The 26,667-nt window shown below is 45.6% G+C and overlaps 1 protein-coding gene across 1 annotated transcript in view; it reads right to left on the bottom strand.

Moving 5' to 3' along the window:
• Window positions 1-20,468, bottom strand: part of CRYBG3 (crystallin beta-gamma domain containing 3) — a 247,633-nt gene extending 227,165 nt beyond the window's left edge. Inside the window, exon 1 of the mRNA XM_040338717.1 lies at window positions 19,753-20,468. Coding sequence (XP_040194651.1) covers window positions 19,753-20,279 — 527 coding nt within the window. The 5' untranslated portion in view covers window positions 20,280-20,468. The remainder of the gene's footprint in view (window positions 1-19,752) is intronic.
• Between the last annotated feature and the right edge of the window lie 6,199 nt (window positions 20,469-26,667).

A 26,667-nucleotide genomic window follows, 5' to 3' on the forward strand; every position in this document is an offset into this window, starting at 1 on the left:
CTTAGCATGCAAACAATTTTATTTTTTTAGATAATCGAATCATGTGTACCGGGCATTAGTATTTCTAGACTGTAAGCTCCAATTAGCAGGGCACTCTGATTCCTCCTGTATTGAATTGTATTGTAACTGTACTGTCTGCCCTCATGTTGTTGTGCTACGCTAACTGTCAGTGCTATATAAATCCTGTACAATAAAAATAATAATGGCTCCTCCTCTTCTCGAGTGCCCCATCGGAGAAGTGCTTTCCTTCGGGGCAGCCATGTGGATGCAATCCCGAGTCCTGCTGCTGTGTCTATTGATACAGGCAGCAGGACTCGGCCCCGCCCCCCGGCGCTCACGTTATTCGATTTGATTGACAGCTGATCGGACTGTTTTGGCAGGGGGGGCTGTCCCCCTATCAGAACACAACAGCTCAGCATGGGAGATCGCTGGACTAACCTTGCATGGTTAGTACAGCGGCTCCGACTGGAGCAGTCAGTTTTTTTTGGTGCAACAAAAAACAACTGTAGTGTGTGCCAGGCTTTAAAGTGGTTCTAAAGACCTGAGCCCCATCTCGATCCAGCAATGTTGAACGAGAGACTTCACTGTCCGGGACTCTTCCTCCTGATTGGCTGAGACACAGCATGCAGGCACCACTGGCTTCCGCTGCTTTTAAAGTCAGTGAGACTATGAGGAGAGAGAGGGGTGGGGCCAAGCCACGGCTCCATGTCTGAATGGACACAAAGAGCAGCAGCTCGGCTTGGGTGCCCCCATAGCAAGCTGCTTTCTGTGGGGGCACACAGTGGAAGGGAGGGGCCAGTAGCGCTGGCGAAGGACCCGAGAAAAGGAGGATCTAGGCTGCTCTGTGCAAAACTACTACACAGAGCGGGCAAGTATAACATACCTGTTTGTTATATTTAAACCAAAAAAAAAAAAAAACAAGACTTGAATAGCACATTGTATGCTCAAACTTCATCAAGCAAGTCCTCTACTCATCCTGAATGATGGAACTCTGGGCAGGTAGCTGAAATACTTGGACAGGCTTGCTGGGAAATGGAGAGAACCTGCATTTTAAGAATAACAATACTAAAAAAGTACAGTCATCCAATAAATTGAATCTTCAGCATCCTCCACTTCTGGGTGTGTTAGCTGCCTGTCCCCCCACAAACATTTTGGTTCCATCTGCTATGTCATTGGTGTATCCAAAGGAACACATAGCGCTCCATAGAGGGGGTGCATGCATCTGGCACACCTTAAGTGTAGGATTCTGAAGATTCTTCCAGCAGCCGTAGCTTTGCAGGAGGAGCGGGTACAGGACAGGTGAGAATTAATACTGTTCTTTTGCTGCTTTTTTGTCAAGTCATATGAAGACTTCAATTGCAGACTTTTCCCATCTAGAAAGGCCAAATGTCTGGCCAGAGGCATTGCTAGGGGGGTGCGGGCCGCCCCGGATGACACCCGCTAGAGGGGTGACACCATCCCAATTAAAAAAAAATATTTTTTTTTAGCTGACATGTGGGGGGGGGGGCGGCTCCCCCTGCGACTGCAGCGATGAGCGCCGAGGTACAAGAGGAGGGGGGGTTGCGGGGTGACACCGCAGCACCATCCATCCCCTCCTCTCACAGCCACGGGCTGTTAGCGGTGCTCGGCAGTCGGCACACAGGCACAGCCCACTCCTCTCTGTTTGTGTGTACAGAGGGGGAGGGGCCGAGGGGACCTTCTGTCCATGTGCCGTGGCGCTGCATGCGATGATCTGAGGTACTGAATGGGGAGGGGGGTGTTTGCACTGAGGGGGTTTTCACTAAGAGGGGTTTGCACTAAGGGGGGGGTTTGCACTGGGGGGTTGCACTGAGGGGGGTGTCTGCACTGAGGGGGTGTCTGCACAGAAGGGGGGTCTGTGTAACATGCAGGGGTCCAGAGGTGCAGGTGGCTGTGTAATGTAAAAGGGGTGCAGTGATGCAGGGTGCTGTGTAATGTAAAGGGGTGCAGAGGTGCTGTGTAATGTAAAGGGGTCCAGAGGTGCAGGGGGCTATGTGATGTAAAGGGGTGCAGAGGTGCAGGCGGCTGTGTAATGTAAAAGGGGTGCAGTGATGCAGGGTGCTGTGTAATGTAAAGGAGTCCAGAGGTGCAGGGGGCTATGAGATGTAAAGGGTTCCAGTGATACAGGGTGCTGTGTAATTTTAAAGGGGTCCAGTGATGCAGGGAGCTGTGTAATGTAAAGGGGTCCAGTGATGCAGGGGGCTGTTTAATGAAAAGGGGTCCAGTGATGCAGGGGGCTGTGTAATGTAAAGGGGTCCAGTGATGCAGGGGGCTGTGTAATGTAAAGGGGTCCAGAGGTGCAGGGTACTGTGCAATGTAAAGTGGTCCAGAGGTGCAGTTGTGGAGAGGGGTACACAGAAGTAACAAAAAGATATTGAAGGATGCAGAGGTATGCAGGGGGCACAGTGGGGTGTTTTTACATTTTAACGTGGGGGGGGGTGCCAGATATTGGATCCCCCCCCGGGTGCCAAATGCTCTAGGTACGCCCCTGGCCTATAGGCTCCTGAGATGTGAATTCCGGTTCTGGAGAAAGAGAGGTGGGGGAGGGGACAAAGAAAAATGGAGAGAAAGAAGAAGGGATAGAACGAACAAGAAAGATGGATAGGGAGAGAGAGAAAAGGGGAAGAAAGGAGAACAGAGAGCAAACAGTAAGGTAAAAAATATTTGAAAAATGTTATTGGGGGGGTGACGCCATATTTTACCGCACCAGGTGACACCAACCCTAGTGACGTCACTGTGTCTGGCTGATCCTCTAGATTCAAAGATGTTTTCAAGGACCTGGAAGAAGAATACTAATAAGGACTTATGACTGTTCAGTGATTTCCCTGCTTGTTCCATATCAGAGGCTCAGAAAGTGCTGAAGCCAGGCAATCAGCATAACAGCCAGGCGGCTGGATTTTTCATAAATAGGTCAGCCATGGTCACCTCCATACATCTCTCATGACAAGATTACTTCAAAAAAGGTAGGTGTGGCATTCCTCTACAGATCCGATCTCTTTTTGGCCAGGCTTACACACATACAATTCACAAGAAGCACTGCCCGAGGTCTTCCCACTTGTTCTCTGGTTTGGCTCCAGTATTATATTATAAATCAGAAAGACTAATTTGTCTCAGTGTTGTGCAGATCATATGATCATATTTAATTCTAATTGGAAAGCTGGCCCCGAGCTGATTGGAATCCTCTGACTCACGAAACACTCCTGTGCTGGAAAGTTAATGCTCTATACATTATCTCAGACATCATTAATTTCCCTCCATGTATATTATATAATGCACGCGGGTTGTGCCATGTCATGCAGAGTAATTCACGCTGACAGTCGTCTGAAATGCCCACAGCTCTTATATCTTTGGAGTGTGTTTTATTTGCCAAGCTTGTGCTAGTGTGCCAAGTGCAGATGTGAAGCTCTGGCATAGATCTGCGCTCCTCGTTTGGATTTTGGCCTCTGGTCTTAATGAGAGGGGAAATGAAGTGTATGTTTTGGAAGAGGTCTAGCTAAAATATCCAGAGAAAAATCATGTTACAAGATAAGTAATGGCCATTAACTGAAGTCCAACTCCAGTTTAGACAACCTGCCAGGTCAGCTGAATATACCACAAAGATTTTGCAGGCCCTTACCTGCGTGTGTTCTGCCAATTTTGTGATAAACTATCCCAATACACTTCTTAAAGGATCACTAAGCCTAGGTTCACACTGCTGCGAATTAAAAATCGCGATAAAATGCGCGATTTTACCGCGATTTCGCGGCTGCGATTTTGCCGCGATTTCGGCCGCAATTTAATGTAAATCGCGGCCCGAAATCGCAAAAAGTAGTACAGGAACTACTTTTTGAAATCGCAGATGCGGCGTCGCACTGATTAGGACAGTGCCATTGCCGACAATTGCCGCCGATTTGAGATGCGATTTGACATGTCAAATCGCATCTCAAATCGTACCCAGTGTGAACCAGGGCTAAAGGATTTTTTTTTTAGCTAAATAGCTTCCTTTACCTTACTGCAGTACTGGTTTCATGTCCTTATTGTTCGTTTTTGCTTTGATGTTGCTGTAATTCTGCTGTGATCTCCACACTTCCTGCTTGTCTGGCTCCTTATAACCACAGTACTGGGAGCTTTTCACGGTGGTCTAAGCTGTCATTACTGTGTGTCTAAAACTTAATAGAACCAATCAGATTCATTTTAAAAACAAAACACTGGATTTGTTTGTTTTTGTTCTGTGTGTCTCTCTAGTTCACAGGAACATGACACCAGTTTAAAAGTGAAACTAACCTGCAGGCACATTATAGGATTGATTTTTATCTATTTGTAATCATTTTTAAAAGGAATCAGTTAACTTTTATGTCTCTATACCCTGTAAACAGTCAATTCATTTTTTTTGGTGAGGTGCGTTTAAGGCGTGTTTTACGGGAAGAAAATTGTAAAAATTTAATTTCGGTACAGTGTTGCATGAACGCGCAATTGTCATTCAAAATGGCACAGTGCTGAAAGCTGAAAATTTGCCTGGGCAGGGAGGGGGTAAAAGTGCCGGCATTAAAGCAGTTAGAGATGCAGCATATAGTCCTTTTCATTTCTAAAGCTTTTATTTTGAGTGTAAAGGACATCACAAAGTTGGAAATGATACAATGAACTTGCAGTGATACATGAATAATGCAGTCCCAGAATGAACATACAAAAGTGATAGTAGACATGGGGGGGGATTTACTAAAACTGGAGCACTTAGAATCTGGTGCAGCTGTGCATGGTAGCCAATCAGCTTCTAAGGGCTCTTTCACATGGAGCGGATCCGTATTGATCCGCTCCGTTAGCCGGTTTGGCTCAGCGGGGATTCCTCCGTTAATCCCCGCTGAGCTGTCAGCGGACAGGGCGGTCCCCGCACACAGTGCAGAGACCGCCCTGTCTCTCCTCCGCTCTCCCCTATGGGGAATCGGATGAATACGGACCGTGTGTCCGTATTCATCCGTTCCGCTGGACGGAAGAAAAATAGGGTTTTCTTCCGTCCACAAAAGCGGATCTTTGCGGACGCGGATGGTTGCGGACGTTAGCGGATGCTTCATCCGCTAACGTCTGAAATCCCATAGGGATACATTACAAGTCCGTAAACGGACTTGTAATAAACGGACCGTTTGTCCGTGCGTGTGAAAGGGCCCTAACTTCAGCTTGTTCAATCGGGCTTTGACAATAAAACCTAGAAGCCGATTGGTTTCTATGCACAGCTGCATCAGATTTTGCACACTCAAGTTTTAGTAAATCTACACCATGGTGCAACATCAATCTAAATCAAAATAGAGACACAAAAAGCATCGTTAGCAACAAATTCTCAGTATTTGTCCTCAAATCTAGATTTTGGCAAATAGGGACTAACCAATAAGAAAGGGAGTGTAGAGAAAGAGGAAGAATTGGGGGGTGGGGGGGGGGGGGCAGGCATTAACTAAAAGGGAGGATACGTGGGAATTGTGGAGGAAAGATGTAGACGGAAAGAATATGGATTGGTGAAATGGGTCAACATTCCATTGAGTTCACCTATTGACTAACCAGCAAGTTTTCTGCACACAAACTCTGTCCAGTAATCTCACATTTTGAAATTTTTCATCTCTATGGTATATGCAGGACTTTTTTTTTAACACACCACACCTAAAATGCACATAAACTTGAAAGGTTCTGTCTTCACCATAATTACATGATCAGTCACGTAACTGGCCGCCTTGGAATCAAAGATCAAAGTGGAGTATTTCATGGATACTTCTTTTTAACTTTAGCGGCCAGTTCACACCACACTTTCTGAAATCTGGATGGGTTTCTGCCTGTGCATTTTTGATGTGTTTTTAGGCTTCATGTAAACTAGCCTAGATTTACCACGGCCGCAGGAAAACGCAAAATCACAACGCTTTTCTGCGTTTTTGCTGCGTTTTCCAACGTTATCAGTCTAAACCAGGGATCCTCAAACTACGGCCCTCCAGTTGTTGCGGAAATACACATCCCATAAGGCATTGTAAAACTGACATTCACAGACATGACTAGGCATGATGGGAATTGTAGTTCCTGAACAACTGGAGGGCCATAGTTTGAAGACCCCTGGTCTAAACGTTCCTATCCTGAACGCAATTCTTCTGCGTTCAGAAGAGGGAGGTTGAAGCTCACCTAAACGCAGCAGCTCCTAAACTCTACTAAAAGCCTATATGTACATGGACACGCAGGCTTTTATGGAGTTAAGTTTAGAAACTTTGGCAAAAAAACGCCAAGCTGCCAGTGTTCATGAAGCCTTACCTCTTTTTCTTCTTAATCTCAATTGAGGGTATGTGCGTTTCAGGTGCATTTTGCCGCATTCCATAAAAAAATATGCCACATGTTCTCCTTTTGTTGACTGCACTAGAACGCACTGCAGTAGTATGAACTAGAGCAGGGGTCCTCAAACTATGGCCCTCCAGTTGTTCAGGAACTACAATTCCCATCATGCCTAGTCATGTCTGTGAATGTCAGAGTTTTACAATGCCTCATGGGACTTGTATTTTCGCAACAGCTGGAGGGCCGTGGTTTGAAGATCCCTAAACTAGAGTCATAAGAATCCATGTTAACACCGTCCATGCATTTTTGATGCAGAATAGAAACGCACTGGACCGCATCTGGTGTGAAACAGCCTTTAGAGAGGGAGGTAAGCAAAAAATAGGGAAGGTTGTCACATACCATGAAGCCTTTCATTACTAAGCCAGTTCCACAGGAAATATTAACTCTTCTAAAAGGTACCCATAAACATGCTCTGGGGAGATTGCTGCTTTCATTTATCTGGGAGCTACATTGTACACTGGTGCTGTTGAATGGTAGTGCTGAATGTTTAATTTAAAAAAAAAAAAAAAATGTATGTGAAAAACTCATGAAAATAATAAAAAATAAAACAAACATAAGATTACAGTTTTGGTTGGATTCAAGACAATCTCTGAGGGTGCCTACAGATGGGGCTAAGTGATTTCCGGGAAGAAGTCTTATTAGACAGCTCAGAAAAGCACCCCACAGCACACTGGGGGTTATTTACGAAAGGCAAATCCACTTTGCACTACAAGTGTAAAGTGTACTTGAAATTGCACTTGGAAGTACAGTAGCTGTACATCTGAGGGGTAGATCTAAAAGGCGGGGAAGCTCTGCTGATTTTATCATCCAATCATATGCAAGCCAAAATGCTGTCTTTTATCTTCCTTGCATGTCCCCCTCGACTGCACTTCTAAGCGCGCTTTCCGTGCAATTTCCACTTGTAGTGCAAATTGGATTTGCCTTTCGGAAATAATCCCCCATGCCTTTAAAAAAAAAAAAAAAATACAAAATTTTGTACAAAAAAAAATTATGGCTATACTTTAAGGCCTCTTGTACACAGTTTAAAAACCTGCGCTGTTACATGCATTCAACATTTTGTTTTTCAGCCTGTAAAAGTACCTCCATGTGCCAGATCCACAAAGAAGTTACGTCGGCGTATCTATTGGTATCTATTACGCCGCGTAACTTCTAGGATGCTCCGGCGTATCTTTGTTTATATCCACAAAACAAGATACGCCTGAAGCTAGGCTAGATCCGACTGATGTACGTCTTAGTACGCCGTCGGATCTAAGGTGCATATTTACGCTGGCCGCTAGGTGGCGCTTCCGTTGATTTCCACTTTGAGTATGCAAATTAGCTAGATACGCCAATCCACAAACGTACGTACGGCGCATTTTTTTACGTAGTTTCCGTAAGGCTTTTTTCGGCGTAACGTTACCCCCGGGTCTATAAGGCGTACACAATGTTAAGTATGGATGTCGGGCCAGCGTCGAATTTTACATCGTTTACGTCGTTTGCCTAAAACGTTCGCGAATAGGGCTTTGCGTAGAATTACGTTCACGTTGAAAGCATTGGCTTGTTGCGGGTTAATTTGGAACATGCGCACTGGTATACCCCCACGGACGGCGCATGCGCCGTTAAAAAAAAACGTCATTTACGTGGGGTCAAGACGTATTAACATAAAACACGCCCACAACTTAGTCATTTGAATTGTGCGCCCTTACGCCGACACATTTACACTACGCCGCAAATTTATTGTGGATACAGAAAATACGCTGTAAGTTACGGCGGCGTAGTGTATCTGAGATACGCTACGCCGGACTTAAAAATGCGCCGAGGTACGTGGATGTGTCCATGCACACTTAGGCCAGCCATACACGGTTTGAATCTCAGATGGTGAGATTCAAGCTATTAATGGGCAGGCTGAATGCACCAAGTTGATCGATCAACTTGGGTACAACCACCCTGCAGAATTCTCCCTAGTGGCTTCTATAGCCGCTAGCAATAATCACTGTCTTCTCCCGACTGTCTTCTCTCTCAGTGACACCAATGAAGTCATTTTTTACTCTCACTGACCACCAAGCCTATGGCATGGTTTATTCCTGACGCTGCCAAGACATTTTCTACTCCCATTGGTCACAATCTGTGCCCCCCCCCCCCCCCCTGAATTTTGAAGGGCAGTAAACAGGCCCCTTGTCTGGAAAGTTTGGAGACCCCTGTGTTAGTATAGCTGTGATATTACTATTGACTTTCAGTAAAAATAAAAAAAAATAAAAAAAAAAAAATTAAAAACCTTCAGAGAATCTGGTCTACTTTTTCCATAAATTCCTTGACTATGAAGTTAAAAAGGAGATCATGTTCTAGTTTACCCGGTCCAAGAGAATGCAAACCACATTCTTGAGTACTGAATCACATAGCATTAGCCTGAAGGGATGGGACCGTTTATGGCTTTGGCCAAAGGTGTTTAACCTTTTCTATCTATTAAAGTACCAAGGGTCACATTTTTTAGAAAAAAATTGCTTTGGAACTTCCATTAAAATAAACAGTTATTGAAACTTAAAGCGGAGTTACACCCAAAAGTGGAACTTCCGATCTTATTCGGAGTATGGGCCGTGGCGTCACTGCAGGGCTCCCTCCTCCTCCCTAGGCCGCCGGGCAAATAGGAGAGAGAAGTGGAGCCTCGTGCATGCGCAGTAGGGCTCCTGGCGTGAAGCCGAAAGGCTACACTGCCGGGTTCCTGTACCCACAATGGCGGCAAAGCACCCGACAGCTGATGGAAACATCAGCTGAGGCTAGGTTCACACTGCTGCAAATTCTTTTGTGAATTTGAGCCGTTGAGATTGCTCAAATTCGCAAGTCATTAAAATAACATTGTTTTCCATTAGTGGCGTTCACATCAATGCGTTGCGAATATAAGCTGCTGGAAAAAAGGGTCCTGTGCGAGTTTGATCCGTGTGCGATACAAATTCAGCTCTATAGACTGGCATTGCCTGGAATCGCGGCAAAACCGCAGCCGCAAAATCGCGAATTTGAATTCGCAGCAGTGTGAACCTAGCCTTAATGTTTTTTGTCTCTACTGGCCGATATCATTTTAATTTCTAATCTGCAAACCTCAAATATCTACTAAGGGACCTCATTTTAATTTCCAAAGTAATAATTGACCCCTGCATTTGGCATGTCATTTCCCCAGATCCTTATTGATTGTATTACAGGAGAAACAAAGCGATACTTTTAAAAAGCACCTACAAAAAATCCACAATAAACAAGGAAAATAACATCGTAGACCAAGTATGTCAAAGACCTCTCTTTACTACCCAACCACAAAACCACATAGAGCAGCCCCTAACCTCCTCTTCTCATGTCCCCCACCAGGACTCCTGGCTCCTCCTTTTGCCTTCTAAATGCACCCACAGCAAGACGTTTTCTATGGATGCACTCATGCAGGCTCAATCTGCATCTATTGCCACGCACAGTGTGGCTTGGCACCTCCCCTACTCCCTCTTCACAGGATATGACTGACAGCAGCAGGAGCTCCCGCTGCTGCATCTGAGTCCTGTGGGGAGGGAGAGAAAGAGCAGCGATGGATCGAGATCTTGCTCAGGTAAGTATTAGGGTTGTCCCGATACCACTTTTTTAGGACCGAGTACAAGTACCGATACTATTTTTCAAGTACTCGCCGATACCGAATACCGATACTTTTTTTTAAATGTGTCCCCAAATGCAGCCATGTCCCCCCACAGATGCAGCCATGCCCCCCCCCCATATGCAGCCATGCTCCCCCCATATGCAGCCATGCCCCCCCCCCATATGCAGCCATGTCCCTGCCCCATATGCAGCCACGTCCCCCACCCATATGCAGCCATGTCCCCCCCATATATGCAGCCATGTCCCCCCCCCCCCCATATATGCAGCCATGTCCCCCCCCCCATATATGCAGCCATGTCCCCCCCCCCATATATGCAGCCATGTCCCCCCCCATATATGCAGCCATGTCCCCCCCCCCATATATGCAGCCATGTCCCCCCCCCATATATGCAGCCATGTCCCCCCCCCCCATATATGCAGCCAAGTTCCCCCCTATATGCAGCCATGTCCCCCCCATATATGCAGCCATGTCCCCCCCATATATGCAGCCATCTCCCCCCCATATATGCAGCCATCTCCCCCATACCTAGATGCTGCCGCGCCGCCGCCGCTTAGTTAATACGGGCGGGGAACATTACAGCTTTCATTTGAATAGCTGTAGTGTTTCCCGCCGCGTATAGACACTCCCCCTTGCTCGGGATTGGACAGATCACCCGTCCAATCCCGAGCAAGGGGGAGTGTCTATAAGCGGCGCGGCGGGAAACACTACAGCTATTCAAATGAAAGCTGTAATGTTCCCCGGCCGTATTAACCAAGCGGCGGCGATGCGGCGTAGCGGCGGGAGCGGCTGAGTATTCGGCCAGGCATCGGGGGCATTTGCGGGAGTACAAGTACTCCCGCAAATACTCTGTATCGGTCCCGATACTAGTATCGGTATCGGGACAAGCACTGGTTAAAGCTTGTAGGTGGAGTTTTTATTCCATGAGGCTGCATAACACCTTACCCTCAGTCTGGGCAGTGCCGATTGGCTCTGTGCTGATCACATGCACCCTCCCAAAGAAAAAACTCTAGCAATACACACCAAACTGAGCATGTGCAGAGTGCCTCCTAGGGCTCTGTTCTATCAGCAGATGGTTTGGGGACAGTATTAAGGGGAGAATCAGAGAAGACAGGATCAAACAGCCATTGTGAAGGATTAACCCCTTAGGTTCCACAGTGAGTATCACAAGCATGCTTTACTGCATATACAGGCCGATTTTACTGTTGTAGGTTTAGTAACACTTTAAGGGAAAAATAAATCTGGCTTTACAACCACTTTAAAAAAGGTATGTAAAATAAAATGTCATAAATAAACTACAAACACTTATTGAAATAACAGTTTTTCCCAACATTATTAGGAATTAGTCCACCTAACTAATATTTCAAAAGAAAATGTATTTCTTGGACATGACAGTGAGTTTGACTACCCATCAACTTCTTATGTTTCTTTAGGATTCAGGCTGGGTTCACACTACTGCGAATTGGATGTGGCTTTTTTCCCGCATTCAATTTGCATAGCAGGAGATTCGGACCGACTCTCTATGGATCCGGTTCACACATCTCCGGAGCGGCTCCGGGGGGGGTATTACACAGGAGTCCTGTGCGTCTTCTGGTCCGTTTCTAAAATCGGACCTGAAACAGTGAATGACGCACCAGACTCCTGCTGTGAGCTGCTCCATACACACGATCGGACTTTTTGACAACAATTGCCCGACGGACCTGTTTTAGCGGACAATTCGACCGTGTGTACGCTCCATCGGACAAACTTTTTCGCTTTGTCATCGCACAAATGTTCGCTGTGAGAACAGACAATCTTTCCGGCAACAAATGTCCTACGTCCGCTAATCCGATCGTTCGTACACAAGTCCATCAGACTTAAGTCCAAAGTACAAACACGCATGCTCAGAACCAATGCTAAAGATCAGACAACAATAGCAGAAGTTGCCCAAAGGGTGGCGGTAAAGAGCAGAAAAACAACGTAGTATGTCTTTTACTTCACTACGTTCTGCCGTGTGTATGCATACCAAGTTCACGGACAACGCCCATTCGAAGCAAAATCCACGGAAAAGTCAGTTGGAAGTCCGATCGTGTGTATGAGGCTTTAAATCCATGACATGGAAATCCCTGGCCAGTGGACCTTTCATTAGTGATGCAGCAAGAGGAGTAAGAATCCCTAGATTGTACTACAGTGAAAATACTGCCGTGTGTTTTAATACTGAAATCATTTTAAAAACATTTGTTAATTCCGTCAAACTTTTTGTGCTCCCAGATACAGTGGGCTAGATTCAGCCAAGAATTACGCCGGCGTATCCATAGATACGCCGCGTAAATTCAAAGCTGCGCCGGCATATCTACTTTCTGTATTCAGAAAGCTAGATACGCCGACATTAGCCTAAGATCCGACTGGCGTAAATCTGTTACGCCGTCGTATCTTAGGGTGCATTCTCACACTGGCCGCTAGGTGGCGCTTCCGTTCTTTTCGGCGTAGAATATGCAAATTACCTAGTTACGTCGATTCACAAACGTACTTGCGCCCGGCGTTCGTTTTTTACGTCGTTTGCGTAAGGCTTTTTCGGCGTAGCGTTGTGCCTGCTTCTATGAGGTGCACTCAATGTTAAGTATGGACGTCGTGCCCGCTTCGATTTTTGAATTTTTTACGTCGTTTGCGTAAGTCGTTCGCGGATAGGGCTGGACGTAATTTACGTTCAAGTCGAAACCAATGACGTCCTTGCGACGTCATTTGGAGCAATGCACACGGACGGCGCATGCGCCGTTCGTACAAAACGTCAATCACGTCAGGTCAACGCATATTAACATAAAACACGCCCCCCCTTACACATTTGAATTTTGCGCGCTTACGCTGGCCCCATTTACGCTACGCCGCCGCAACTTACGGAGCAAGTGCTTTGTGAATACTGCACTTGCTCCTGTAAGTTGTGGCGGCGTAGCGTAAATACGATACGCTGCGCCGCCGTAAAATCAGGCGCAGATACCTGAATCTAGCCCAATATTTCAGTTTAACTAGATATAGACCATCTCCAACCACAATTGCACTTCCCCTTTCATGCTGCCCACATAGCAGTGACTCAAGCTATGTCAGATTACGCATAACGCAATGTTACCACACAGCTCCTTCTTCTACGTCTTACTCATTGGAGCCCAGAAACTCATTTTACAGCCTGATCTCTGTAAAGTATGGAACCAGCTCTGTGAATATTTACAGCCTTGCCAAGAAAGTTATTCTGGGCATTGGGTTTATCTGAGCAGTGCATTGTAGAACGATGTACTAGGGGAGCAATGCACCCAGCCGTATAGAATGTATGGAATCTGATTGTAATCATGATGGCAGATGAAGGAAAAAAAAAAAAAAAAAAAAAGCTAATGCACCAAAATGTCATGCTGAATGATGGCTGACCAGAGTTTCCTGGTCCTTAACGTGACATGGCACCTTTGTGAAGTCTGGTGTGTTACGACTTAGTTACTAGAACATGTACCAAAGCCTTATACCGCGTACACACGATCGGAAATTCCGACAAATGTTGGCTCAAACTTGTGTTGCATACACACGGTCACACAAAATTCCGACCGCCGAGACGTACAACACTACGACGAGGCGAGAAAAATTAAGTTCAATGCTTCCGAGCATGCGTGGTTTTTTTGTGTGCCAAAATTGCATACAGACGATCAGAATTTCCAACAAGAACTTTTCTTGTCAGAAAAATTGAGAACCAGCTCTCAAATTTTTGCTGTCGAAAATTCCGTCAGAAAACCTCCGATGGAGCATACACACGGTCGGAATTTCCGACCAAAAGCTCACATCAAACTTTTTTTGTCTGCAATTCAGACCGTGTGTACGCGGCATTAGACAGCAGCATATGAGGAACTACTGTGAGGAGGTCTCACTAGACCCCAAGAAACACGAGAATCCATAAAATGATTGATACTTCCAATGTAATGCCGCGTACACACGATCGTTATTCATGTCATGGAAAAAAAAATGACGTTTTTCCTCGACGCGATTCCTCTCAAGTCTGCCTTGCATACACACGTTCGTGAAAAAAAATGCTTGAGCAAAGCGTGGTGATGTACAACACGTACGACAACACGTATGATGGCACTATAAAGGGGAAGTTCCATTTGAATGGCGCCACCGTTTGGTCAGCTTTTGCTGATTTCGTGTTACGGCGTGTTAGTAAAAGTTTGGTGAGAGACGATTCGCGCTTTTCAGTCTTCGTGCTTTTCAGTCTGTTACAGCGTGACGAATGTGCTATCTCCATTACAAACGCTAGTTTTACCAGAACGAGTGCTCCCATCTCATAACTTGCTTCTGAGCATGCGTGTTTCTTTCACCCTCGTTAAAGCCTACACACGACCAATTTTCACGACGTGAAAAAGAACGACGAGAAAAAACAGAGCCGGTTCTACATTTTTAATGAGCATTTTTCTACATGAGAAAAATGCTCTGGAGCCTACACACGACCGTTTTTCACAACCAATTAAAAAAATTCTCGTCATGAAAAACGGTCGTGTGTACGCGGCATCAGACTTTGGTTCTGGGTAGATGAACCTTTCACAGTGCCCAATATATAATCCCATCCATCCTCTTCACTTTACCATAAAGCCACATATATAAAAAAAATGCATCAAACTGAAATCTCAGACATGAGAAACGATGGGAACTGCCCCAAAACTGTGCCGTCCCGGGTCTCACTTTTCTAAACACGGTGGCATACATGGTGGCATACACGGGATACACGGCGGGATGCACGGGATACACGGTGGGATACACGGCGGGATACACGGTGGCATACACGGGATACGCGGCGACTTTCAGCTGCTTTAAAATCAGCGGTGATCGGCGCTTGTAACTTCCCCACGCACTGATCACCGCCGACAGTACAAGTATCGGGTGAAGCATCGGGAGCATTTGCCCGAGTACAAGTACTCAGGCAAATGCTTGGTATCGGTCCCGATACCGATACTAGTATCGGTATAGGGACAACCCTAGCCTACACACCCAACCTTGGCCTCCCACGGCAGACTCGGGTAAGATTCTGTATAGTGAATGACGCCGTTCTGGTGCCCAGTTCAGGCATTGAGCCCTAGGAAAGAGTACAGGTCAGATATGCTCCAATAATCGGAATGTGGGGGATGGGACATGACTGACCTGAGGAACACCGGAGGCAGCTTTACCTGAAGACAACAAATTCCTACAACCTCATACTAGAACTTCTCACCTAGTACTCTGCTGTATATTCTCATTCCATTCACAACAGTAATATATATCATATGATTCCTTCCCACCAGGACCACAACAATCACTACAATACGGATCCTTGGAACACGAGCGCTACAAACGCACGTGCCACCGATACTTCCCCATCGCCCGTTTTCTAGACTTTTTTCTTTTTTTTTTGGTAAATATTATTTGATTTCTTTTTATTTATTTATTTTGGAAAACAATAAATATACTTTACTAACAGAAACGAATACATCATACTAATTAAACTATAATATAAAATAAATAAAAATGAATACAATACTGACAATAATAATATTTTTCCAGTAGATACTAATAATTCATACCAATGCTCCTATAATGTAACACAAATAACAACGTAATACTAATAATACCAATGCTCCTATAATGTAACACAAATAACAACGTAATACTAATAGTTCATACCAATGCTCCTATAACACAGCTCTTTTATATAATAAAAAATAAATAAATGATAATACTAAGAATTATACTTTACTAACAAATCTTAAAGTATATGTAAACTAACACCATCTCTTATTTGCTACCTTGTTGGTCTACTAACTATGTAATTGAAAGCGTTTCATTGTATCCGTTCAGCAAGTGCAACAAAAAAGTAGCTGTTCCTCCGGACAGAAATCTTGTGAGCTGATTATTTCCTCTCTGCCTCTGGACTGTTATCAGTTATCATTGTTCTCTGCTATCATAACACTAATGTAGTTCTGACATTGTGTTATGTAATCTTAAAGCGAAAATGTACTTAAAAAAGAAAAAATTTGAGAAAAGGAAATTTATTAAAAGTGGTTGTAAACCCCTTTAACCTACAGGTAAGCCTAGATTAAGGCGCAAGACATATCTCCAAAACCTAAAAGGTTTAGGAGATCTTTGTAGAAATGACAGGCGCCGATATCTACAGCGCAGGCGCACTGAAAGTGCAGTTTTTGTCACTGCCATTACCGGGGTTAATGCTGTGATTTTGCGCTGCCGGTCCCACGCACATGCGCGGGAGTGACGTCATCTCCGCTCCGGCCAATCACAGCGCCGAAGCAGCGATAACAGGAAAAACCGGAGCTGAAGAACGGGGAGAGCTGTATGTAAACACAGCTTCCCCGTTCTTCACTGTGGCGCCGTGATCGATCGTGTGATCCCTTTTATAGGGAACCACAATCAATGACGTTACACCTACAGCCACACCCCCCTACAGTTAGAAACACAAATGAGGTCACACTTAACCCCTTCAGCGCCCCCTTGTGGTTAACTCCCAAACTGCAATTGTAATTTTCACAGTAAATAATGCATAATGCATCCCAAAAATGTGTCAAAATTGTCGAAGTGTCCGCCATAATGTCGCAGTCATGAAAAAAAATTTAAAAAAAAATAAAAAAAAAAAAAAAAAAAATCGCTGATCGCCGCCATTAGTAGTAAAAAAAAAAAAAAAATTATAAAAATGCAATAAAACTATCCCCTATTTTGTAAACACTATAAATTTTGTGCAAACCAATCGATAAACGGTTATTGCGATTTTTATCAAAAATAGGTAGAAGAATACATATCGGCCTAAACTGAGGAAAATTTTTTTTTTTTAGATATGTTTTTGGGGGATATTTATTATAGTAAAAAATATTGCATTTTTTTCAAAATTGTCGCTCTATTTTTGTTTATAGCACAAAAAATAAAAACCGCAGAGGTGATCAAATACCACCAAAAGAAAGCTCTATTTGTGGGGGAAAAAAAGGACGCCAATTTTGTTTGGGAGCCATGTAGCACGACCGCGCAATTGTCAGTTAAAGCGACACAGTGCCGAATCGCAAAACCTGGCCAGGTACTTTAGCTGCCTAAAGGTCCGGGTCTTAAGTGGTTAACCAATCAGCTTCCAGGTTTTAAGCCCCTTTCAGGCAGAGCGAAATCCATCAAGTAGGATCTGCCTGCTCAGTGGGTGGATCACTCCACTGATCCCGCTGAGCAGGCGGATGACATGTCCGTGTGCACTCCGCTATGCAGAGCAGACACAGACACAGACCGCTGTTCTGTACGGGTGGTTGGATGTGTCCACCACACAGATGCTGAACATATCCCCATCCGTCTGTTTTTGGCAGACAGGACGGGATTGGCTGCTGGAGCGTGTCAGAAGACATGTCCGCTGACATTCGCAGCTCCATAGAGAACTATGGCTGGTCCTATTGGGTCCATCCGGAAAAAAAAGAGACAGACCAGATCGTTCCGCTGGTGTGAACGCAGCCTGAGCCCAGGTTCACACTGACAGCGGGACGGAAATTGTGCGAGTTCAGCCGAAATCACAAGATTTAATTCCCGCATATCAGTCCTGACTTCAGAGAGATCTCTGCGGGTTGCTGCACAGATGTCAGTGGAAATCGCACCCCAAAGTCGCCAAAAGTAGTACAGAAACTATTTTTGGGAATCGGTGTGGCGATTCGGACGGTCAGTTTCCGGCAATTGCCGCTGATTTGACATGTGATTTGGCATGTGATTTGGCATGCGATTTGGCATGTCAAATTGCTCCATTGTGAACCTAAGTTTGTCAAAGCTTAAAGTGGAGGTTCACCCAAAAAATAAATTTTTAACATTACATTCAGCCGAGTTGTCCTAATGACAATCGGCTGTTTTTTTTTTTTCTCTCGTACATACCGTATTTTCACCGCCGCTTCCGGGTATGTCTTCTTCAGGACTGGGCGTTCCTATCTGATTGACAGGCTTCTGACCGCCGCATACAGCGCATCACGAGTTGCCGAAAGAAGCGGCAACTCGTGACGCGTAGTATGCGACGGAAGCCTGTCAATCAGATAGGAACGCCCAGTCCCGCAGAAGACATACCCGGAAGCCGCGGTGAAAATACGGTATGTACGAGAGAAAAAAACAGCCGATTGTCATTAGGACAACTCGGCTAAATGTAATGTTAAAAATTTATTTTTGGGTGAACCTCCACTTTAATTCAACAAGCTGAAGTAAGACCTTGTATATGTGAGCTACCAAACACATGGATCATTATTCATAATACACCAATAGTAACAGAGGTAATAAGATTGTAACAACTTTCAGCTCTCTTTCAGGTAGTAGTCATAGTTTGAGTTAGTAGAAGTAATAATAATAATAATAATAATAATAATAATAATAATAATAATAATAATAATGAGATCAGTAGTAATAATAATAAAACAGAATCAAACAAAATGATCCGATACTCCCGATAAGGCATAAGTAGATCAGTGTAACAGGTAGTAGTCCTAGTCAGGGTGTTAGTAGTAGTGGGATGGGTAGTAGTAATAATAGTGTAATAAGTAGATCAGCGTTACAGGTAGTAGTCCCAGTTGTGGTGTTAGTAGTAGGATGGGTAGTAATAGTAATAATAATGTAATAAGTAGATCAGTGTAACAGGTAGTAGTCCTAGTCCTGGTGTTAGTAGTGGGTTGGATAGTGGTAATGGTGGGACCAGCAGTAACCATACTATAAAAAATGATGCCAGTGTGGTGATGATGGTGGGGGAGGGGGGCAGTGGAGGTGATGGGCGGTTATCATGATGATGGTAGTAGTAGGGCGTAGTAGTATTAGTAATAATATTAGTGTAATAAGTAGATCAGTATTACAGGTTGTAGTCCTAGTCATGGTGTTAGTAGTGGGGTGGGATGGGTAGTAGTAATAATAATAATAATGTAATAAGTAGATCAGTGTAACAGATAGTAGTCCTAGTCCTGGTGTTAGTAGTGGGATAGGTAGTAGTAATAATAGTGTAATAAGTAGATCAGCGTTACAGGTAGTAGTCCCAGTTGTGGTGTTAGTAGTAGGATGGGTAGTAATAGTAATAATAATAAAATAAGTAGATCAGTGTAACAGGTAGTAGTCCTAGTCCTGGTGTTAGTACCGGGTTGGATAGTGGTAATGGTGGGACCAGCAGTAACCATACTGTAAAAAGTGATGCCAGTGTGGTGATGATGGTGGGAGGGGCAGGGGTGGTGGAGGTGATGGGTGTTTGTCATGTTGATGGTAGTAGTAGTATTGGGAGTAGTAGTATTGGGAGTAGTAGTATTGGGAGTACTAGTAGTATCGGGAGTAGTAGTATTATTGGGGGGGGAGTAGTAGCAGTAGTATCGGGAGTAGTAGTACTATCGGGGAGTAGTAGTAGTATTGGGAGAAGTAGTCGTATTGGGAGTAGTAGTATTATCGGGAGTAGTAGTAGTTGGGGGGAGTAGTAGTAGTATCGAGAGTAGTATTGGGAGAAGTAGTAGTATTGGGAGTAGAAGTAGTATTGAGAATAGTAGTAGTAGTAGTATTAAGAATAGTAGTAGTATTGAGAGTAGTAGTATTGAGAATAGTAGTAGTATTGGGAGTAGTAGTATTGAGAATAGTAGTAGTATTGGGAGTAGTAGTAGTATTGAGAGTAGTAGTATTGAGAATAGTAGTAGTATTGGGAGTAGTAGTATTGAGAATAGTAGTAGTATTGGGCGTAGTATTGAGAATAGTAGTAGTATTGGGAGTAGTATTGAGAATAGTAGTAGTATTGGGAGTAGTAGTAGTATTGAGTATAGTAATAGTAGTACCTGTGCTGTTCCTCCCCCTGCTCCTCCTGGGAGGAAGTCCTGGAGAAGCCCCTGGCCCTGTCCTCTTCCTCCTGGGGGCCCCTGGCTCCTCCATTGGAGTCCTTCCTCAGGGAGAGTGTAGAGGGGCTCCTCTCTTGCTCCTCCTGGGATTGGCCCCTGTCCTGTTCCTCTTGGGGGCCCCTGGCTCCTCCATTGGAGTCCTTCCTCAGGGAGAGTCTAGAGGGGCTCCTCTCTTGCTCCTCCTGGGATTGGCCCCTGTCCTGTTCTTCATGGGGGCCCCTGGCTCCTCCATTGGAGTCCTTCCTCAGGGAGAGTCTAGAGGGGCTCCTCTCTTGCTCCTCCTGGGATTGGCCCCTGTCCTGGGATTGGCCCCTGGAGAAGAATCTGGACAGGCTCCTGTCGCTCCTCTCTGGCTCCTCTCCGGCCCCGTCCTCCTCCTTGTCCTGGGAAGGGCTCCTAGAGAAGAACCGGGAGAAGCTCTTGGCCACCTCATCCTGCCAGGAGCCCGGTCTCCGGCGGGTGCTCATCTCCTACTTCCCGGTACGAGGCAGTGTGCGCTCCGGGAACATGCGGGAAGTTGTTGAAGTTTAGGGTGGGGGTGGGGGGGTGTGTGTCAGTCGGGAGTCTCCATAGAGTGACAGGAGAGGGGACCAGTGACCCGGAGCACAGCGCTGCGCCTTCTACTCATCACACGGCTGCCCCTTTCTCTCCCTGCAGCCCGCTCCTTGGCCCCGCCCACACAATGAGGAGGAGGTGTGGCCGGCCGTGCTCTTCGACGGTCTGATCTCAGTACACACAATGAACCCCGCCTCTAGAGGCGTGGCCGGCCGTGTCCTTCTCCGGACACACGATGGCCCTGCCCCTGAAAGTGGCAGGAGGTGTGGCCGGCCGTGTCCCTCTGCGGTCTGATCTCCGGACACACGATGGCCCCGCCCTTGAAGGCGGGCGGAGGTGTGGCCGGCCGTGTCCCTCTGCGGTCTGATCTCCGGACACACGGTGGCCCCGCCCTTGAAGGCGGGCGGAGGTGTGGCCGGCCGTGTCCCTCTGCAGACACACGCTGTCAGTGCTCAGTCTGTGTGTGCGGCTGGTGGTGTATAATTATATCTGTCCTCTTGTATTTATTATCATTGTGCTTTACTGTCACATGTCATTTCCTGATGTCACCACACATTGTTATGTAACATCCACATACTGGGAGATAAATCAGGCTTCACCAATCTCCTCATATCCTGTGTGCAGTATGGAGGGGGGAGATCCACACTCACTGATGTCACACAACAAGTCTTCCCTGTTCCCATCATATGGGGATCCTAAAGTACAACTGAACACAACTAGCTAGATTCAGAAAGACTTAGGCTGGCGTATCAGTAGATATGCCAGCCTAAGTCTGAATTTGCGCCGGCGCTAATTTAAGCGTATTCTGGTAACCAGATACGCTTAAATTAGGCTCAGATACGAGCGGCGTAAGTGTCTTACACCGTCGTATTCTAAAGTGTAATTTTTAGGCTGACCGCTAGGTTGCGCTTCCATTGCGGTCGGCGTAGAATATGTAAATCACTAGATACACCTATTCACGAACGTACGCCCGGCCGACGCAGTACAGATACGCCGTTTACGTAACGCATTATCAGGCCTAAAGTTATTCCATCAAATAGCTGGACTAGTAATGTTAAGTATGGCTGCCGTTCCCGCGTCGAAATTCCAAAATTTTACGTCGTTTGCGTAAGTCGTCCATGAATAGGGATTTACGTCCACGTCGAAACCAATAGGACCGTGCGGCGTACTTTGCCGCAATGCACACTGGGATATGTACACGGACGGCGCAAGCGCCGTTCGTAAATTACGTCAATCACGTAAGGTCACCCCCCCCATTATCATAAAACACGCCCCCTCAGCTAAATTTGAACCAGGCGCGCTTACGCCCGCCCGATTTACGCTACGCCGCCGTAACTTAGCAGGCAAGTACTTTGTGAATCATGTACTTGCCTAGCTAACTTACGGCGGCGTAGTGTAAACACGATACACTACGCCGCCGCAACGCTAAACTTCTTTTTCTTTTTCATTGGATAAAGTAAGGGGGGGTTATAACCCCTGTCTGTTCTTTTCTCTTTTTGCCACATTAAATTCCCATGCACTGGGGCTGTGCAGGCACTCCAAGGGTTATGTAAGCACTCATTGATGTCTAGAGGAACTTGGTAAAGCAGTTATACCTGATCCTCTGTTCCCGCAGGCTCCTTTCTAGATCCGTTCTCTTGCAGTCTAAGGTTCTCTGACATCATCAAGACTGATGCAGAGCTCATAGCCCTGTGTTGGTTGCGAGGGACAGTCCCCTCCTGGTATACAGGGACCACCATCTGCTGGAGGATCAGGTCAGTAAAAGTGCTTTTCCTGTCCTCTAGAAATAAACAAGCAGTTATCTCTCACTGCCTGGGAGGACTTCTATGTTTCCTGGAGTGGGGCTTTAAATGAACTTTCCTGCATTAATGCCGCGCACACACGATCGGAATTTCTGACAACAAAACCGCAGATTTTTTTTCGGACGGAATGTTCAAACTTGTCTTGCATACACACGGTCACACAAATGTTGTCTGAAATCCTGAACGTCAAGAACGCGGTGACGTACAACACTACGATGAGGGAAATTAAGTTCAATGATTCCGAGCATGCGTCAAATTGATTCGGAGCATGCGTAGGATTTGTGTGCGTCAAAATTGCATACAGACGATCGGAAAAATTGAGAACCAGCTCTCAAACATTTGTTGTCGGAAATTCCGACAGCAAATGTCCGATGGAGAATATCCGACCAAAAGCTCACGTCGAACATTTGTTGTCGGAAATTCCGATCGTGTGTACACGGAATTACAGTGAAGAAGTCCCTGATGTCAGAATACAATAGCACAGCGAGGAGGATTCCTCCATCCATCTTACTTGCGTGGATGGTGGAATCTATTCATTTTTTTTTTCGATCAGTCTAATGGCTGACTGAAAAAATAACTGATCTATGTATGGCCAGCCTTTAGTGCTTGTTCACACAATTTGCAGTGGCTTGTGTTTTTCAACGCAGAACAAGGCAGGTCACCCCTAGGACGGAGGGCGCACCGACCAGTGGCGGTTCGTCCATAGAGGGCGCTGGAGCGCCGCCCCCTCTGGCTCTCACCGCCACTGAGTCAAATAACATAGATTCATGCATTGCACGAATCTATGTTATTTTCGCCGCTGCCGCTGTTATTCAGATGGTCGGCGCTCAATGTCCGGCCATCTGAATAACGCCAGCTGGTTGGCTGTACGGAAATGTCTATCAAAGCCAACAGCTCTGATAGGCTTTCCCAATACAGCCCTCGGGTCCCGAAAGCTTATTCTCGGAGCGCACAGACTGTACGCCCCTTGAATAAGATGACAGGCGTCTCAGCCAATCAGGTTGGCCGGTTCTGGCTACCAGTAACCTGATTGGCTGAGACGCCTGTCAGTCATCGAGGGCGGGAGAAGACATCGTGGGACGTGGATGCCTAAAACCAGTAAAGGTAAGTGCCGGGCGGAGGGGGAAGAAAGCAATTTACAGGGCACAGTGGGGACAATTGGCACAGCGGCGACCATTAAAGGGCACAGTGGCTGCGTTTAATGGCATGGCACAGTGGTGACAATGTATGGCACAGTGGTGACAATGTATGGCACAGTGGTGACAATGTATGGCACAGTAGCTGCGTTTAATGGCATGGCACAGTGGTGACAATGCATGGCACAGTGGTGACAATGGATGGCACAGTGGCTGCGTTTAATGGCATGGCACAGTGGTGACAATGTATGGCACAGTGGCTGCGTTTAATGGCATGGCACAGTGGTGACAATGGATGGCACAGTGACTGCGTTTAATGGCACAGTGGTGCAAATTGATGGCACAGTGACTGCATTTGATGGCATGGCACAGTGACTGCGTTTAATGGCATGGCACAGTGGTGCGAATTGATGGCACAGTGGCTGCATTTGATGGCATGGCACAGTGACTGCGTTTAATGGCATGGCACAGTGGTGCGAATTGATGGCACAGTGGCTGCATTTGATGGCATGGCACAGTAGTGCAAATTGATGGCACAGTGGCTGCGTTTGATGGCATGTAACAGTGGCTGCGTTTGATGGCATGTAACAGTGGCTGCGTTTGGGCACAGTGAGACTGCAATTTTTTTTTCCTTTGCGCCCCCCCAAAAATTTTGAGCACCAGCCGCCACTGGCACCGACCTAGTGTGATACTGATAAAATGAATTTATTCAAATGTTAAAATCAATCATTATACTCACAATGTGGAGTTTAAAATCAGGCTTTAAAAGACAGTGCAGCAGAAATCCAGCAACATCAGTGGAACACGATAATCACTTGAACCAACAATCGATGTTACAGCTGGCCTAGCAGCCCAGGGCAACACGACACACGTCCACCCAGACAGCCGTCCAGGGAAAAGGGAGTAGCCGCTCCAGGTGGGAACCCAGATGAATATCCTCCGTTGCAGACAAAAATTGTTTCTGGACAGCCGCACTCTGAAAAAATTGTAGCCTTTATTAAAAGAAGGACAGCACTACAAATCACAGCAACATAAAATAAAACCCGACCACTGACGCGTTTCGCACTGAAACTAGTGCTTAGTCATAGCTTAGTCATGCTATGACTAAGCACTAGTTTCAGTGCGAAACGCGTCAGTGGTCGGGTTTTATTTTATGTTGCTGTGATTTGTAGTGCTGTCCTTCTTTTAATAAAGGCTACAATTTCTTCAGAGTGCGGCTGTCCAGAAACAATTTTTGTTCCTGCTCAGACAGCCGTCCAGAACCCTTATCACCTGATTCCACCACAAAATAAATGCCAAAGGACCCAAGAAAATCCCTGCCCATGGGCTGAGACACCCCATTCATTCCTAATCTGTCCTTGCAATGCCCTTTCTTATCTAATGCCACCAGTTACCCGGCCATCTAGTGACAGAAGAGAGAAGTGCAGCAATTCCAGAATTAGGGTAAAAGACCTATTACTGTAATTGGCCAAGGCAACTATGACTTGGTAAATACATTTACTAGCAACCCTGCCTAAACATCAGGGTGCTACATGTATTTCCAGACAAAACCTTTCAGTTTTATATGCAGTGGAAGATTAATGCCCATGTTGAGTTTTCTACTGCTGACAGGAAGTGAGGGGAAATCTCCAACAGCAAAATAAAAATCACACACGCATAGGTGGGACTGGATGGACCTGTGTCTTTTTTCAATCTTACAAACTATGTAGCAATGCAGATAGAAATACAAATGTTTTTGTTTAGTAGAGCAGAGCCATTATAGAAGTCCTATTAGCTTTTTATTGCTGTCTGTGTCCCTGTTGTAGATTTTTCCTAATTTCCTGTCTAGTGAAATCATTGGAAGTATGAGATCTGTCTAACAGGGGTCCTAACCCTCTCCCACTCTACCAGTATTATGTACAACATTCTGCCTGGACTTACACATCAGAGAATACACACTTGTTGAAGTTTTGTTTGTTAAGATGTAGAAATTATTCTGTACTTCCTTCCTCTTGGCTTGTAGTTTTCAGCTGTCCTACTTCAGCTTGCCAACGTGTTGCTAAATGACTAATTCACATTAGGAGAAGAGAGTCTTTATGAGAAGAAACCTACTGGGATGGATGGATAGGCCTTATGCACACTGCAGCTCAAAGAAGCGGCTCCTACCGGCGTTTGAGCTGCAGTGTGCATGAGGCCATAGACATAAGGGATTATGGATGCATGGATGCTGGATGGATAATAGATGGGTGGATGCTGGATGGATAATAGATGGATGGATGGATGCTGGATGGATAATAGATGGATGGATGGACGCTGGATGGATAATAGATGGATGGATGGATGCTGGATGCATAATAGATGGATGGATGGATGCTGGATGGATAATAGATGGATGGATGGATGCTGGATGGATAATAGATGGATGGATGGATGCTGGATGGATAATAGATGGATGGATGGATGCTGGATGGATAATAGATGGATGGATGGATGCTGGATGGATAATAGATGGATGGATGGATGCTGGATGCATAATAGATGGATGGATGGATGCTGGATGGATAATAGATGGATGGATGGATGCTGGATGCATAATAGATGGATGGATGGATGCTGGATGGATAATAGATGGATGGATGGATGCTGGATGCATAATAGATGGATGGATGGATGCTGGATGGATAATAGATGGATGGATGGATGCTGGATGGATAATAGATGGATGGATGGATGCTGGATGCATAATAGATGGATGGATGGATGCTGGATGGATAATAGATGGATGGATGGATGCTGGATGGATAATGGATGCTGGATGGATAATAGATGAATGGATGGATGCTGGATGGATAATAGATGGATGGATGGATGCTGGATGCATAATAGATGGATGGATGGATGCATAATAGATGGATGGATGGATGCTGGATGCATAATAGATGGATGGATGGATGCTGGATGGATAATAGATGGATGGATGGATGCTGGATGCATAATAGATGGATGGATGGATGCTGGATGCATAATAGATGGATGGATGGATGCTGGATGGATAATAGATGAATGGATGGATGCTGGATGCATAATAGATGGATGGATGGATGCTGGATGCATAATAGATGGATGGATGGATGCTGGATGGATAATAGATGGATGGATGGATGCTGGATGCATAATAGATGGATGGATGGATGCTGGATGGATAATAGATGGATGGATGGATGCTGGATGGATAATAGATGGATGGATGGATGCTGGATGGATAATAGATGGATGGATGGATGCTGGATGGATAATAGATGGATGGATGGATGCTGGATGGATAATAGATGGATGGATGGATGCTGGATGCATAATAGATGGATGGATGGATGCTGGATGGA

This window comes from Rana temporaria, chromosome 2, assembly GCF_905171775.1.
Source record: "Rana temporaria chromosome 2, aRanTem1.1, whole genome shotgun sequence".
In the NCBI taxonomy this organism is placed as follows: domain Eukaryota; kingdom Metazoa; phylum Chordata; class Amphibia; order Anura; family Ranidae; genus Rana; species Rana temporaria.